The sequence below is a fragment of the Rhincodon typus genome, chromosome 9 (genome assembly GCF_021869965.1).
Source record: "Rhincodon typus isolate 14 chromosome 9, sRhiTyp1.1, whole genome shotgun sequence".
In the NCBI taxonomy this organism is placed as follows: domain Eukaryota; kingdom Metazoa; phylum Chordata; class Chondrichthyes; order Orectolobiformes; family Rhincodontidae; genus Rhincodon; species Rhincodon typus.
Window position 1 is genome coordinate 86581389 of NC_063340.1, and position 16973 is coordinate 86598361.

General features: G+C 43.7%; 1 protein-coding gene across 2 annotated transcripts in view; it reads left to right on the plus strand.

Moving 5' to 3' along the window:
• Positions 1 to 16973, plus strand: part of adgrg6 (adhesion G protein-coupled receptor G6) — a 123086-nt gene that overhangs the window by 92036 nt on the left and 14077 nt on the right. For both annotated transcript variants that reach the window (XM_048601078.1, XM_048601079.1), the window contains exons 18-23: positions 1335 to 1448; positions 6147 to 6192; positions 7157 to 7263; positions 9074 to 9201; positions 11099 to 11367; positions 15734 to 15833. In XM_048601078.1, the coding sequence (XP_048457035.1) occupies positions 1335 to 1448; positions 6147 to 6192; positions 7157 to 7263; positions 9074 to 9201; positions 11099 to 11367; positions 15734 to 15833 (764 nt within the window). The remainder of the gene's footprint in view (positions 1 to 1334; positions 1449 to 6146; positions 6193 to 7156; positions 7264 to 9073; positions 9202 to 11098; positions 11368 to 15733; positions 15834 to 16973) is intronic.

Sequence of the window (16973 nt, forward strand, 5' to 3'; positions counted from 1 at the left end):
TCAACTTTCCTGCTCCTCTGATGCTGCCTGGCCTGCTGTGTTCCTCCAGCTCCACACTGTGTTATCTCTGACTCCAGCATCGACAGTTCTTATTATATCTAAGAGCCCATGGTGTTAGGTACTGGCATGGAAAGAGGATTGGCTGACTGGCACAAGGCAGACAGTAGGGATAAAGGGGTATTTTTTCAGGATGGCAACCAGTAACACATGGTGTTCTGCAGGGGTCAGTGTTGGGACCACAACTATTCACATTATACGTTAACAATCTGGACGAAGGAATGGAGGGCAATGTTGCTAAATTCGCAGATGGCACAAAGATAGGTGGGAGGAGAGGTAGTATTGAGGAAGCAGGAAGGCTGCAGAAGGACTTGGACAGGCTGGGAGAGTGGGCAAAGAAGGGGCAATGGAATACAATGTTGGAAAGTGTGAGCTGGTGCACTTTGGTAGGAAGAATAGAGACGTAAACTATTTTCTAAATGGGGAAAGGCCTCAGAAATCATAAGCACAAAGAGACTTGAGAGTCCCAGTTCAGGATTCTCTTAAGGTTAACATGCAGGTTTAGTTGGCAGTCAGGAAGGCAACTGCAATGTTCACATTCATTTCAAGAAGGCTAGAATACAGGAGCAGGGATGTACTGCTGAAGCTGTACAAGGCTCTGATTAGACCACATTTGGAATATTGTGTACAATTTTGGGCCCTGTATCTAAGGAAGGAAGTACCTGCCTTGGAGGGGTTCCAGAGAAGGTTTACAAGAATAATCCCAGGAATGAAGGATCAGTCATATGAGGAGCTGTCGAGGATTGTGGGCCTGTACATGTTGGAGTTTAGAAGGACGGAGGGGATCTTATTGAAATTTGCAGAATACTGAAATACCTAGATAGAGTGGACATGGAGAATATGTTTCCACCAGTAGGAGATACTGGGGCCCGAGGGCATAGCCTCAGAGTGAAGGGGCAACCTTTTAGAACTGAGATGAGGAGGAATTTCTTCAGCCAGAGGGTGGTGAATCTGTGGATCTCATTGCCACAGAAGCTGTGGAGGCAAAGTCATTGAGTGTGTTTAAGACAGAGAAAGATAGGTTCTTGATTAGTAAGGGGATCAAGGGTTATGGGAAGAAGGCAGGAGAATAGGGTTGAGGAACATGTCAGCCATGATCGAATGGCAGAACAGACTTGATGTACCGAATGGCCTAATTCTGCTTCTATGTTTTATGGTCTTATGGTCTGCCATTCAATAAGATTGTGCCTGGTCTGATTATTCCATATTCCCACCAACCTCTGATATTTTTGCAATATTTTGAGTCTCACTCGAGTTCTTCTTGTCTAATCTAATAGGATTCAGGAGCATTTAAGCTCCTGAGTTTTGTGATTGCCAGCAGTGTGGGAAATATCAGCATCAGCAACCTCTCTGACCCAATCAGGATCCGAATTAAACACAGGCAGCATGAGGTATGATCAGTTTCCATCATCTACATCCCTGATAATACCATTAACTACAAGCTTAACTGAACCAGTCATAGAAATATTGTGCTTGAAATAACAGGTCAGAAATGTTGAATTTTCTAGTGAATGACCCAGCTCCTGTCTTCCCTCTCTATTCACCCTCTCTGCGAGGCACAAATCTATCATCCCTTGATGTTCAGTGGCTTTACCATCACTGAATTCCCCCAGTATCAACATCATGGGAGTTGCTGTTGACCAGATACTGAATTAGACTAGCCATATAAATACCATGGCTACAGGAACAGGTTGGAATCTAGGAATTCTACAGCGAGTAACTCGCCTCCTGTCTCCCCAAAGCTTGTCCCCCATCTACAAGGCACAAGTCAGGAGTGTGATGGAATACTCGCCACTTGCCTGGATGGGTGCAGCTCCAACAACACTCAAGAAGCTCAACACCATCCAGGACAAAGCAGCCAGCTAGATTGGCACTACATCCACAAGCATCCACTCCATCCACACACAGTGGCAGCAGAGTGTATTGTCTACAAAATGCCCTGCAGCAACACATCACCAAGGGGATGCAATGGCCTAGTGGTACTATCACTAGGGTGTGAATCCAGAGAACTAGGTGATGTTCTGGGGACCTTGGTTTGAATCCAGCCACAGCAAATGTTGGAATTTGAATTTGATCAAAAAAAAATTTTGGAATTAGGGATCTAATGATGACCGTCAATCCGTTGCTGGCAAAAACCCAACTGGGTCAATAATATTCTTTAGGAAAGGAAACTGCCACCCTTACCTGGTCTGGCCTTTATGTGACTCCAGACCCAAACACAATGTGGCTGATTCTTAAACTGGTCTCTGGGCAATTAGGGATGGGCAATAAAGGCTGGCCAAGATAGCCATGCCCCCATCCCATGAATGAATTAAAACAAAACCTTCCCAGCCTGAGACTTCTATTTTCCTGAAGGACAAGGGGCAGCAGATACAGTGGAGCAACACCATTTGCAAGTCCCCTGTAGTCACACAAGCAGGCTGACTTGGAACTGTATTGACCATGTATTGCTCGCTCCCTAACAGGAGCATTCAAAACACATGGGCTCTAATGGTTCAATAAGATGGCCCACCATCAACCTTTCATGGACAATTTAAATACTAGCCCTGCCAGTGACTCCCACATCCACACCCAAAAGATCTTTCCGTAGGTGACAACACTCAATCTTTATATACCATTGATATCAAAATGTTTTTTGCCAGTAATATTTTCCCCTTGATCTACTGAAGGTGTTGACGCCTATAATCTTACAGCACGGGGGATACCATTCTATCCATTACACTAGTGCTAGCTCTTCGTTAGGGCTGTTCCAAGTAGTCCCACTTCCCTGCCCATTCTACAGAAACCCCTTTCAATTTATGTAATTCCATTTTTTGAAAGCTATTATTGAATCTGCATCTATCACGCTTTCAGACACAATTTTCTTGATCACAACAACTTGCTTCATAAAGTAAAAGACCCTCTCATCTCCCCTCTGCTTCTTTTCCCGATATTACCTGATTGTGACCTCTGGTTACTGACACTCCTATCAATGGGACCAGTTTCTCCTTCCTTTCTTCATCAAAACCCTTTCATTGGTTTCAAACACTGCTTTTAATTCCAGCTCACAACCTTCTGTAAGAGGAACATGCTGCGGATTCAGTGCCAAGAATCATCAGGTTGTGTCGCTGTTGTCAATAGTCAATTCCAGGAGCTCGCCCTCACCACCTGTAGGATTTTAGCAATATTGCAGCATGCTATTGAGTTGTCAATTTGGAGTCTTCCGGCTGTAAAGCATTTATTGTAACGTTGCCTGAATTTTGCGGTGATTTGAGTTGGGACTGGGCTTTAAATTCTAATTTAGCACAGGCACCTATGTATACCCCACGCAACGCTCCCTATCTTCACTAATCTTTGCAGTAATTTCTGCCAATTCCATGTACCATTATTCCCATACCTCCCCTTCTCATATTCTATTGCTTTAGATATTTCAGCTTATCCAAAAACTCTGTTACTTATATTTTATCCTGCACTAAGTCTGTTGGGCTATCATACCATCATCACTAAGCCCCCTGTTGGCCTGCAATATTTTGTCATATAGTCATAGAATGATACAGCACGGTCCAACTCGTCCATGCTGACCAGATATCCTAAATTAATCTGGTCCTATTTTCCCAGCATTTGGCCCATATTCACCTACATCCTTCCTATTCATATACCCAATTAGATGCCTTTTAAATATTGTAATTGTACCGGCCTCCACCACTTCCTCTGGCAGTTCATTCCATACACGCACCACCCTCTGTGAGGAAAAAGTTGCCCCTTAGGTCCCTTTTATATCTTCCCCCTCTCACCTTAAACCTATGTCCTCTTGTTTTGGACTCCCCCACCTGGGACAAAAGTCCTTGAGTATTCACCCTACCCTCACCCCTCATGATTTTATAAACTCTATAAGTTTACCCCCTCAGCCTCCGACACTCCAGGGAAAATAGCCCCCGCCTATTCAGCCTTTCCCTGTAGCTCAAACCCTCCAACCCCAGCAACATCCTTGTAAATCCTTTCTGCACCCCTTTCAAATTTAGCAATATCTTTCCACTAGCAGGGAGACCAGAATGTTTATATATAAGATCATTGCCTTTCCATATCTCCCAGTGCTTCACTGCCAGAACCTTTCACTCATAGCTCCCTTGCATGTACTTCACCAGGGTGTAGACTTCAGTTTCATACCTTTGCTTTGAACATTCTCCTGGGATCTCTCCTATCTCTCTTCCAATGTTAAAATCCTCAAAACCCATTTTCCCACCCATGTCTCTGCATTGTCTCTTTATTGGCGTTTATTCCTGATGCATGTACTTAGAATTTTTCTTGTTAACATTAGAGGTTATTATTAGTTTTGTAATGGTATTCTGACATTGCTTGTAGGTTTGTGCCAGTTACTGAGACCAGACATCAAAACTCAATGCATTACCTGAGACACCCTGCATCTCAGCCCATATTAACCCTCCATTTGGCTGTTTTAATCGCTCTCCTTCATCCCTGGTCAATTTGATTCTCGTTCTTACAGAGGTTTATCACAGAATTGCAGAAGTGTTATGGTGCAAAAGAAGGCTATTCTACCCATCATGCCTGCAGTGGCTCATTAAATAAGCATCATTAGCTCATGCTAATCTCTGGTTTATTTCCCTATACTTTATACCTAACCAAGTAACCGTCCAATACCCCTCTGGAAAGCTTCAATTGGACTGGCCTCCACCACATTTCCAGGCAGTACATTCTACATCCTAACTACTCACTGAGTGGAAAAGTTTTTTTTTTCACTTCTCCCTTGCTTCTTTTGCACATTACTTTAAATGTGCACCTCACTCCCTCTTGTTCCTTTTGGAAGTGGGCTCTCCCTGTCAACTTTGTCCAGCCAGCTCACCATTTTGAAAACCTCTATCTCCTCTTAGCTTTCTTCTCCCCAAGTAAAACAGTCCCAACTTCTTCACTCTATCCTCATCACTGAAGTTTCTCCTTCCTGGAACCATTCTTGTGAATTGCTTCTGCACTCTCTCCAATGCGTACACATCTTTCCAATGATAGGGAGCCCACAGATGTACACAATACTCCAGTGGAGGTCTAACAAATATCTTGAACAAATTCAGCATCACCTCCTTGCTCTTGTGCTCTGTGCCCCTGTTAATAAAGCCAAGGAGACTGGCCTTGTTAATGTCTGTTGAGTGATTTCAATGGCACTGCGACACACCTCTTAGAAAAAGAAACCAGACATTTCCTCCCCCCATCTCACCCTTTATGTTCCATCCACACAAAGAAAACCCCAGGCCAGAGGCTGCATGTCCCATGGAGTGCTCCCCCATTTCGCTGAGTGCTCGGACATACTTGAAGTGACTCAGCTGGAGGAGTTCTGAGGAAATTCTCAGCAACTGTGCAGCAGTTAAGCAAGTCTCAGCCATGCCTCAGTGGATAGCAATCTCCTCCTTTTGTGTTGGGAGTTGGTTTGTTCTAGTCCCTGCCTTGGGCATGGAATCCATGATGGGAGCTCCAGTGCAGTACAGAGCGAATGCTGCACTGTTGGAGTCTTTATTCCACCAACATGGAGCAAACCCAGAGATCCAAAGAGAAGCAAAGGAGTTATCCCTGCTGATGTCCCGGTCAGTGTGTATATATCTCTCCAGAAATATCACTAAGTAGCACAATATCAGCTCACTATCAGATTGCTGTTTGTAGACGCTGTGTGTGTGTAGAAATAACAGGAGTTCATTTCATAGATAACAAAATAGAGCTGGAGGACCACAGCAGGTCAGGCAGCATCAGAGGAGCAGGAAAGCTGCCGTTTCAGGTCAGGACCCTTCTTCAGAAATGGAGAGGGGGAGGGGTCCCGACTCGAAACGTCAGCCTTCCTGCTCCTCTGATGCTGCCTGGCCTGCTGTGTTCCTCCAGCTCTACACCTTGTTATCACTGACTCCAGCATCTGCAGTCCTTGCTATCTCAGGAGTTCATTTCAATTGTTTGTAAAGCACTTTGGAGAACCTAAATTTTATAAGAGGCAGTTATAACATTACAAGTTCACTTCTGTAAAGAAAAATGATTTCCACTGTCATGTAAAAGGAAAGCCTCAGTCTCACTGACAGCTCATAGTCTTGCCTTTCTGCGTTCTTGTTGTTTGACAGGAGGATATTCAACCACAGTGTGCCTTCTGGGATTTAACATTGAAGAGTAAGTAAGATGTTTATATGTCATCATTTTGCAACCAATTGCTATGGACCAGCTTATCTTGAAGAACCACAGGTATTTTTCCAAAATAAGCCATCCCATAGCCAAGAATGGCATGATGGTTCACATTTCATCCTGTTTCATATCATCACCAACCGAGCTAACCAATCATCTCACTTGGTTTTGGTTTCTAATCAGCTTTTCCTCATTGGTTAATGTTCAGAGTTCCTGATCAGATGTTGAAATTAGAATCACTATGGTGTGGAAACCCTCTGATGAGCATCCCACCCAGACAAACACATCCCTGTAACCCTGCATTTTCTGTGACTATTCCACCTAGCCTGCACATCCCTAGACACTACGGATAATTTATCATGGCTAACCCCCACACATCCCTGGAAATTAGAGGATGATTCAGCATGATTGGTCCACCTAGCCTACACATCCTCGGACTGTGGGAGGGAACCCGGAGGAAAGCTACACAGACGCAGGGAGAATGTGCAAACTCTACACAGTTGCCCAAGGGTGGAATCGAAACCAGGTCCCTGGCGCTGTGAGGCAGCAGCGCTAACCACTGAGCCACCCTCTCCGTCTGATCTCAGATCATAACAATTACTCAACAAATAATAATCCAGTTCATCTGCCTCACCTTCTAATTCAGACAGGCTTAAGTGAGTAGGCAACAAAGTGAGTGTCAGATGGAACATTATATCGAGAATTGTGAAGCTATTCACTTTGGTGAGAAGAATTAAAAAGCAGACATTAAAAAAAATTGAAGCATTGAAATGTTAAGGTTCAGGAAGATTTGGGATATTCTTATACAAGGAAGACAGGAAACGTTAGCACAGAGGTACAGCAAATAATCGGAAAGGCAAATTGTGTTTAGGTCTTTATTACAAGGACAATGGAGTACAAAATGCTGCCTGCAGTTTTGACCTTATTTCTGTTTGATGCTTTATTCCTGTAGATGGCAGTGGGGGCTGGAATATTCGAGGTTGTCGAGTAGATTCAGATTCCAGTGTGAACGAAACTATTTGCTTGTGTGATCACCTCACACACTTTGGAGTCCTTCTGGTAAGCTTTCTCCCTGCAAAGAGTTAGTGAGAAGAGAACGAAAACCAATTGAATCCATAATGTCCTTTAATATTAGTGAGGGAACCACCTTTATCTGTTCTGGTCTGGGTACGTGACTTTCTTTTATTCACTCATGAAATGTGGGTATCGTTGGCTGGCCAGCATTTCTTGCCCATCCCTAGTTGCCCCTTTGAGAAGGTAGTGGTGAGCTGCCTTCTTGAACAGCTGCAGTCCATGTGCTCTCGATTGACCCACAATGCCCTTAGGGAGGGAATTCCAGGATTTTTACCCAGTAACAGTGAAGGAACGGTGATATATTTCCAAGTGACTTGGAGGGGAACTTCAGTCCTGCACAATGTGATTGACCCAAAATGTGCTTTGAAGAACTCTGATTGATTGATCTGAGTAAAAATGGTTAAGGGGGGATTTGTTTGACATCTTTATAATGATGGGAGGATTTAATGGGTTAGGGGAAACCAGCTCACCATTGCAGCCCAGAAAGGGTGGTGAGGGTGGGTGGCTCAGTGTCACAGCCCGCCTGCTGAGGAATGATATCAAGAAGCATGTCTTCACACTCACAAAACTCTTCCCTCTCACTATCCCCTCCCGCAAAAAAAAATATTGTGAGCCAGATTGATTCTTAGACCAGCTAATGTTTATCTGCCAAGGGTCACAGAACCATAGTGGAGTTAGAAAAACATATCGCCAATGATCTCACTGAGTGGCTATAAACATCCACAAATCAGTGTGTTCAGGGATGTTCTGATACTCCTCTGGAGCAGATGTCACTTGACCCAGAGGTAGGGACAACACAACTGTGCCACAAGAGCCCTGACTTCCTATGGTTGACAAATGAGAGTCACCAGAATCATAAGAACATAAGAAATAGGAGCAGGACTAGGCCATCTGACCCATCGAGCCTGCTCCACCATTCAGTAAGATCATGGCTGATCTTTTCACGGACTCAGCTCCACTTACCCGCCCGCTCACCGTAACCCTTAATTCCTTGACTGTTCGAACATCAATCTATCTTTGCCTTAAAAAACATTAAATGAGGTAGCTTCAGCGGGCAGCAAAATCCACAGATTCACAACCCTTTGGGTGAAGAAATTCCTCCTCAACTCAGTCCTAAATCTTCTCCCCCTTATTTTGAGGCTATGCCTCCTAGTCCTAGTTTCACCCGCCAGAGGGAACAACCTCCCTGCTTATCTCTTTTCGTGCAAGGACCATTCATTAATGGGATGAGGGTGTCACTGGCTCGGCAGCATTTATTGCCCATCCCTAATTGCCCAGAAAGTAATTAAGAGTCAACTACATTGGGGTGGGTCTGGAGTCACATGTAGTCCAGACCAGGTAAGGATGGCAGTTTCCTTCTCTAAAGGACATTCATGAACCAGATGGGTTTTTCCCAACAATCGACAGTGGATTCATGGTCATCATTAGATTCTTAATTCCAGATATTTTATTGAATTCAAATTTCATGTCTGCCATGGTGGGATTTGAACCTCTGCCCCCAGAATGTAATCTGGGTCTCTGGATTAACAGTCCAGCGATAGTACCACTGTGATAATTTCACTGTGCCTTCGTTGTGTTCAAAGGTACAAAGGTAACTTGGAAGAGGAATAATAAATACCTTATGTACATGTCGGATCCTTGGAAGAAGCTATTAACTAGAAGCTGTAACCTGATGCTTATTCGCTGGTCAGGGATCATTTCTTTCGAAAGTTCTTCACGTATAGCCACCATCCTGTTCAACAAATATAACATTGTTAAGAGCCTCCGGTTACAATTTTATTTATTTTACTTTCAGGACATCTCAGGAACTGCACAACAAATAGATCTTCTCAATACAAAGATTCTGACCTTCATCACTCATATAGGATGTGGTATCTCAGCCATTTTTTCAGCGACAACACTTTTAACATACGTGGCCTTTGAGTGAGTGAATATTTTTCAAAAACTCTTATCCAAGGAGATGTTTGGTTTGCCATCTTATTTACGCTTGTAGCTTTGGATTCCACAGGGGAAGAGCTAAAACAGCCAGAAACATTGATTCCTGCCTTCCCCTGTTGGATATCCATTCAGATCATCGTTTCTACCCAGTTCTCCTTGTATGCCTGGGACAGGTAAGAACAAAACCAGAAATGCTGGGGATGTTCAGGCTGGATGTAGTGACCTGAATGTTGAACCAGCTTAAATATGCTCAACAAAACTGAAAAAAAAACTGCGGGTGCTGTAAATTAGAAACAAAAACAGAAGTTGCTGGAAAAGCCCAGCAGGTCTGGCAGCATCTGTGAAGAGAAATCAGAGATAACATTTCAGGTTGAGTGACCCTTCCTCAGAACTGTTCTGAGGAAGGGTCACTCAACCCAAAATGTCAACTCTGGTTTCTATCCCCAGATGCTGCCAGACCTGCTTAGCTTTTCCAGCAATTTCTGTTTTCATTAAATGTACCCAAACCAGCTCAACAACCAACATCAGCATGCAGCAACAACCCTGACGCAGTGGAGACATCGAGCTAATTTTACTAGTCTGCAGATTGAAGGAGGAAAGGTAAACAGAGGGAGATGAGGAGTCCCACAGTATATTGGGGTCCTGGCATATGATGAGTGAGAGATACAATGACCTCAATCTCGAGAAACACAGCAAATATATACAGATAGAACTTGCATTCACATAGCATCTTTCACACGTGCAGCCTGCCCCAAAGCACTTTGCAGCTCGTGAAGTATTTTTTCAAGAGTTGCCACTATTGTATTGTAATGTGATGAATGTTTATAATAAGTTATTATTCCATTTAGGAATTTGGGAAGAAATTGGTTTTGGTAAATATTGTGATTTTCAGTTCTGCAACGATGTCTTTTTTAAGGGTCAGAAACAATTTTTTGGAAGTTGGTCAAAACAGCATTTCTAATGAATTGCATTACAAAAGCTAAATGACTAGACAAGCTACCTGGTGAGATGATTACTGAAATATTTTCTAAATTGAGGTAGAGGCCAAATACAGGATCAATTCAGAAGAACAGATCCACACTGTCAGATAAGTATTCAGTAGCCTTAAAGTATTCAAAATAATTGCTAAAAGCCTTGATGGTTTTTCTTAAAATTTACTGAGAAAGGTCAGTGATTAGACTCTCATGGAGGGGGGAGAGAGAGAGAGAGGCAGAGACAGAGAATCCCATCTTCTGGCCATGCTTGAAATCTGCTGAAAGGAAAAACTTGCAACCTCATCAGTTGAATAAGAAATTTTTAAAAAAAGGTAGAAGTGATACTATCTCATTGGGATTGAGTATCTGAAAAGGATATTGTTGCAAAAAAGGGTCGACTTTTTTTCCTGTTTGTGATAAGGTATTTCCAAATTTCCAATAGATAGCTCTGTTTTTCCTTTCTTTAGTGGAACAAACTTCCGTTCTTTTGTTGAAAGGGCATTGGCAACCTCTTGTAATTGTGTTCAGTGACTAACCACCATGATAAGTTGCAACTTATGATCTAACAAGCCAGGTTTCAGTCTGGAATCTGACTTGTCCAGTAAAACCTGATGTGATGTTGCCGGTCTTGGACTGGAGTGGACAAAGTCAGAAATCACATGACATCAGGTTATAGTCCAACAGGTTTATTTAAGATCACAAACACTGCCTTTTCATCAGGTGACATCCCTTCATCTGACAAAGGAGGAGCGCCCTGAGAGCTTGTGATTTCAAATAAACCTGTTGGATGAGAACCTGGTGTCATGTGACTTCTGACAGTATAACCATCAGTTAGGACCTTCACGGTAGGAACAAGAAGATCATGCAGAACAAACTTAAGTTCAATGTTTTTCTTGTCCATCATCTAGGAAGCTGCGACGGGATTACCCATCCAAGATTTTGATGAACCTCAGCACTGCACTTTTCCTTCTCAACCTAACGTTCCTGATTGATGGCTGGATTGCATCATTCAACATTCCTGGATTGTGCATTGCTGTTGCTGCATTCCTTCACTTCTTCCTGCTTGCCTCCTTCACCTGGATGGGATTGGAGGCTGTTCACATGTACATAGCCCTGGTGAAGGTCTTTAACACATACATACGAAAGTACATGCTCAAATTCTGTATCATTGGATGGGGTAAGTTCATTTGCCATTGACACTATTTGTGATACACTTTTCCCTTGTTTTCAACTGTTCTCAGACCATGGATAATGCCAGGAAGATTGGGTATAGTGTCCTCGATTTTCTAGGAATTACATAAGTGGTTAGTCAAACTATGTAATTAGCAATGACATTTCATAGGTAATCAAAAGTCAGAAGAGGGGTATATGTTGGGGGAAAGCCCTCTGCTGGTTGGAGTCATACCTGACACATAGGAAGATGATTGTGGTTGTGGGAGGTTAGTCATATCAGCTCCAGGACATCTCCGCAGGAATTCCTCAAGGGTAGTGTCCTGGGCCCAACCATCTTCAGCTGCTTCATCAATAACCTTCCCTCCATCATAAGGTCAGAAGTGGGGATGTTCACCAATAATTGCACAATGTTCAGCACCATTCGCAAATCCTCAGATACTGAAGCAGTGTATGTCCAATTGCAGCAAGACCTGGACAATATCCAGGCTTGGATGGGCAAGTGGGAGGTAACATTTGTACCACACAAATACCAGGCAATGACTATCACCAACAAATGAGAATCTAATCATCATCCCCTGACATTCAGCAATATCACCATCACTGTGATTAGGCTCAAGTTTACCTCAGTTCACAGAGGAAAAGCAGGAAAGCGGAGTTGACATTTACCAGATCAGCAGTGATCTCATTGAATAGCAGATCACCATCACTGAATGCTCCACTATCAAGATCCTGGGGGTTACTATTGATCAGAAATGTACTGGATTAGTCATACAAGTACAATGGCTACAAGACCAGGTCCGAGGTCAAGAATTCTAAGCTACCTCCTGACTCCCCAAAGCCTGTCCAACATCAACAAGGCACAAGTCAGGAGTGTTTGGAATACTCCCCACTTGCCTGGGTGGGTGCAGCTCCAACAACACTCAAGAAGCTTGGCACCATATCCACAAACATCCACTCTCTCCACCACTGACACTCAGTAGCAGCAGTGGGTACTATCTACAACATGTACTGTAGAAGTTCACCAAGGATCCTCAGACAGCACCTCCCAGACCCATGACCACTTCCACACAGAAGGACAGAGCAGCAACTTTATGGGAACACCAACCCCTGCAAGTTCCCCTCCAAATTGCTCACCATCCTGACTTGGAAATATACTGCTGTCAAAATCCTGGAATTTCCTCTCTAAGGGACATTGTGGGTCCACCCACAGCACATAGACTGCAGCAATCCAAGGAGGCAGCTCATTACCACCTTCTCAAGGGCAACTAGGGATGGGCAATAAATTTGACCCAGCCAACGATGCCCGCATCCCGTGAGTGAATTTAAAAGAATGAAAGTTAAAAGCAGTGAGTACGAGCACTTCCTTTTGATATCCAATGGCCATGCCATTGCTGAATTCCCATCATCAAAATCCTAGAGTCATTGCAGATCAGGAACTGAACTTGACTAGCCATGCAATTGCTGCTGTTACTAAAGTAGGTCAAGGGCTGGGTATTCGTTAGCAAGTAGTTCATTCCCTGATTTCCCAAAACCACTCAATTACCTACAAGGCCCAAGTCAGGAGTCCGATGGAATACTCTCCACTTGCCTGAATGAGTGCATGAGGACAAAACAGATTGCTTGATTGACACCTCATCCAGCACCTTCAACACATTCCCTCCACCACTGGAACAGTGGTAGCAGTGTGCACCATCTATAAGATGCACTGTAGCAACTCATCAAGGCTGTTTTATCCACATCTTCCAAAGCTTCAACCTCTACCACCTTGAAGGGGAATGATAGCAAATGCATGGGAACACCACCACTTCCAGACCCCTCCTAGGTTACACACCAGCTCAGCTTGGATTTTTATCAAATATTCCTTCATTATTGGTTGCTGCAACTCTTAAAATCCTTGACTTAGCAATACTCAGTGTGCACATTCACTTCACCCAGTGCAGTGGTTTAGAAGGCAGTTCATCTCCACTTTCTCAAGTGTGATATAGCACATGCTCTCTAGGCTGGCCAATGAGTGATGCCCGCATCCCCTCTCCTTGAAATCCACCCTTTGACACACCATTGTGGTGAGCTACTATCTTATCTGCAACCTCTGTTTCCATTCTAAAGGCCTTGAACACCTTGTTGCCTGCCGAAACCATGCTCATCATTGCTCTCCCAATGCCTGCACTCAGGCTTCTGCACTTGTCGCAATATCAGAATGATATCTCTTGTGACCATCATGTCCTTTCCCATCTGCCTCGATCTATTAGCTGCCTGTGTCATGGGTTGACTGTGTCATCTACTTCCAGAGCCTTTAATATGTTGTCCAGCTGGCACGCACTGCTTCTGCATTGTCTGTCTAACCACAGCCAGTTTACAGTGGCTTCTTTTCCTGCTTCGTCTGGTGTCCCCAAGGGCCTAGCCTTGACCACCTCCTATTTTAATTCAACACACTGACTCTTGGTAACCTCATTGAACAGCGTGGCATTAATTTTTGCCAACACCCACCTCTATCTCAAAAAAAAATCTCATCACTTTTCTCCGCTGATCAGATTGATGATCAGACATACTGGAGCAGCTGTGAAGAAATTTCCTCCAATGAGATATTGGGAAGACTAAAACTATTATTTTCAGTCCTCGCTGCAAACTCCTTTCCCTAGTTCCTGACTCCGTCCCTGTGCGTGCCAACCTTCTGGGATGAATCCAATTTGTCCACAACCTTGTTTTCACATTTGGTCCTGTGAGCAGCCTAATCTCAGACTGTCCATTTCTACCTCAGACTTCTTCTTTGCCTCAGCTCATCTGCTGTTGAAACACTCATCCATATCTTTGTTACCTTTAGAGTTGACAATTTCATGCACTTTCTACCTCCATAAACCTCAGGTCATCCAAAACCCCACTGCCTGTGTCTTTGTTTGTAACCAGTTTCATTCACCTGACCTACACTTGGTTGCCAGTCAAGTAACATCGTGAGTTTAAAATTCGCAGTCTTGCTTTGTTGGTCTCAACCCTCCCTAATCTCCTCCAATCCCAAACTTCTGAGATGTCTGCACTCCGCAAATCCTGGCCTTTTGCATTCCCACATTTGGTGACCATGCCTTCAGTTATCTCAGCCTCAGACTCCCTTCTTACACCTCTCTGCCTCTCCACCCCACTCATTTTAATGAGGACTCAATGGGAAAAAAATACCTCTTTCGTCCAGCTTTTGGTCATCTCAGCCCCAGATGTAGCTCAATGATCTAATCCTCCTGTGAAATATTTCATTTATGTTAAAGAGTCTGTAGGTAGGATGTGACTGGGGAGGTGATGGCCTTGTGGTTATTATCGCTGGACTGTTAATCCAGAGACCCAGATAATGTTCGGGGGAGCTGGATTTGAATCCCACCATGGCAAGATGGTGAATTTGAATACAATAAAAAAATCTGGAATTAAGAGTCTACTGATGACCCTGAAACCATTGTTGATTGTTGGGAAAAGCTCATGTGGTTCACTAATGTCCTTTAGGGAAGGAAACTGCCATCCTTACCTGGTCTGGCCTACAAATGACTCCAGACCCACAGCAATATGGTTGACTTTTAACTGCTCTCTGGGATGGGCAATAATTGCTGGCATAGCTAGTGATGCTCTCACCCCAATAAACAAATAAAAAGAAAACTGGAGAGGGTGCTGAAGAGATTCACCAGGATATTACCTAGGATAGAGTGATTCAGCTATGATGAGAGACTGGATAGGCTAAGATTGTTTTCCTTAGAGCAGAAAATGCGAGTGGAGTTACCTGAATGTGATGGTCAAAATTCTGAGGAACATTCACATGATGGATAAAGGGAACCTTTTCTCCTTCGTGGAGGGGTCAAGAAGGGTTGGATGGTATAGTTTCAAGGTAAGAAGTAGGAGGGTTAGAGGGAATTTGGGAAAATACTTTTCATCCAAAATGTGGTGGGTATTTGGAACTCACCGCCAAAGGATAATAAAGACGGGAAGACTAAGAATGTTTAAGAATTATTTTAATAAATACTTGGAACACCACGGCTCATAAGACTAGGGTCCGGTGCTGGAAAACAGATGAATATTTGATGACTAGTATGGACTTGGTGGGCTGAAGGGCCTCTTTCCCTGCTGTAAAAATTCTATGACTCTGTCTAGATATGAATCATTGTTGAGAATGTAAGAAGCAGTGCTACATTGATATGGGTCATGGAATGCACTCTGTGCTGAGGCTTTGGTGGAGAGATGCACACACTTCACATGGCACTTTTACTCTTCCGAGTTGTTTGTTCTGGAGGATATTTCTCACAAAAAAAAAGCGTTGGGGAAGGGTGCTAGCATGGGGTAGGTGTTAATGCATTTTTCTCCCAGCAGTCTTTATCCTCCGCACTTTGTCTGCCCCACAGGTTTACCGGCAGTCGTGGTGGCAGTTGTTCTAGCAATCGATGAGGAGTTCTACGGGGTGAAGCTGTACGGGGAAGAATTGGAAAACGGAGGCTCTGAGTTGTAAGTTATGCAAGTTTACCCGAAGGAAGTAGGGGTGGAAGGGAAAGTGACTGAGTGGTCAGCCTGTGCGAAGAGGTGTCACTGGCACAAAGGGCTCAATAGTCTCCATCTAGGAGCTGTAGGATTTGATTAAGCCCTTAATCAGGGATAGTGGCATTGGAGTTTCCACTCAGTAGCGCATTTCATAAAGAAACACAAGATACAGAGCAGATGTAGTCCATTCAGCTCATTTGCGGCAGTGGTGGATCTCTGATAGAGTAATCAATGTGATAGCTCCCGCTCCATAACTCTGCAGTTTTCCACCCCGATGAGCATTGAGCCAATTCATTTTTGAAAGTTTGTTTTGGAATTTGATTTCTTTCCCCACCACGACCAAACTTCCCGCAAAATGTGTTCCAGATCGCAATTCAGTGAGTCAAGAAATTATTTTCATATGTCGCCTCTGAATCATCTATGAAGCATCTTTAAATAATGTTTGCCATCCTATCATGCAATACACTTCGACAGATGAAGGCATTTTTCAAGATCTAAAGAAGCTTTGATTTGATTTGATTTATTACTGTCACATGTAGCAAGTTACAGTGAAAAGTGTTGTCTTGCGTGCTTTACAGACAGCTCGTACTATACAAGTGCATCAGGGTAACAGCACAGAGTGCAGGATACAGCTGCCGAGAAGGTGCAGAGAGAGATGTACTTTAACATTAAAGAGGTCCATTCTAAAGTCTGATAACAGTGAGGAAGAAGCTGTTTTTGAATTTGTTCATGAGTGCATACAAACTTTCATATCTCCTGCCCGATGGAAGATGGTGGAAGAGCGTATAACTGGGGTGGAAGGGGTCTTTGATTATGTTGGAAAAGCTCAGCAGGTCTGGCAGCATCTGTGAAAAAAAAAATCAGAGTCAACGTTTCGGGTCCGCTTCTGAGGAAGGGTCACCGGACCCCAAACGTTAACTCTGATTTTTTTCTTCACAGATGCTGCCAGACCTGCTGAGCCTTTCCAGCAACTTCTGTCTTTGTTCCTGATTTACAGCATCTGCAGTTCTTTCTTTGATGTTGGTTGCTTTCCTGAGGTAGCAGGAAGTATAGATGCAGCCAGTGGAAGGAAGGCTGGTTTGTGTGATGGACTGGGCTGTGTTCACA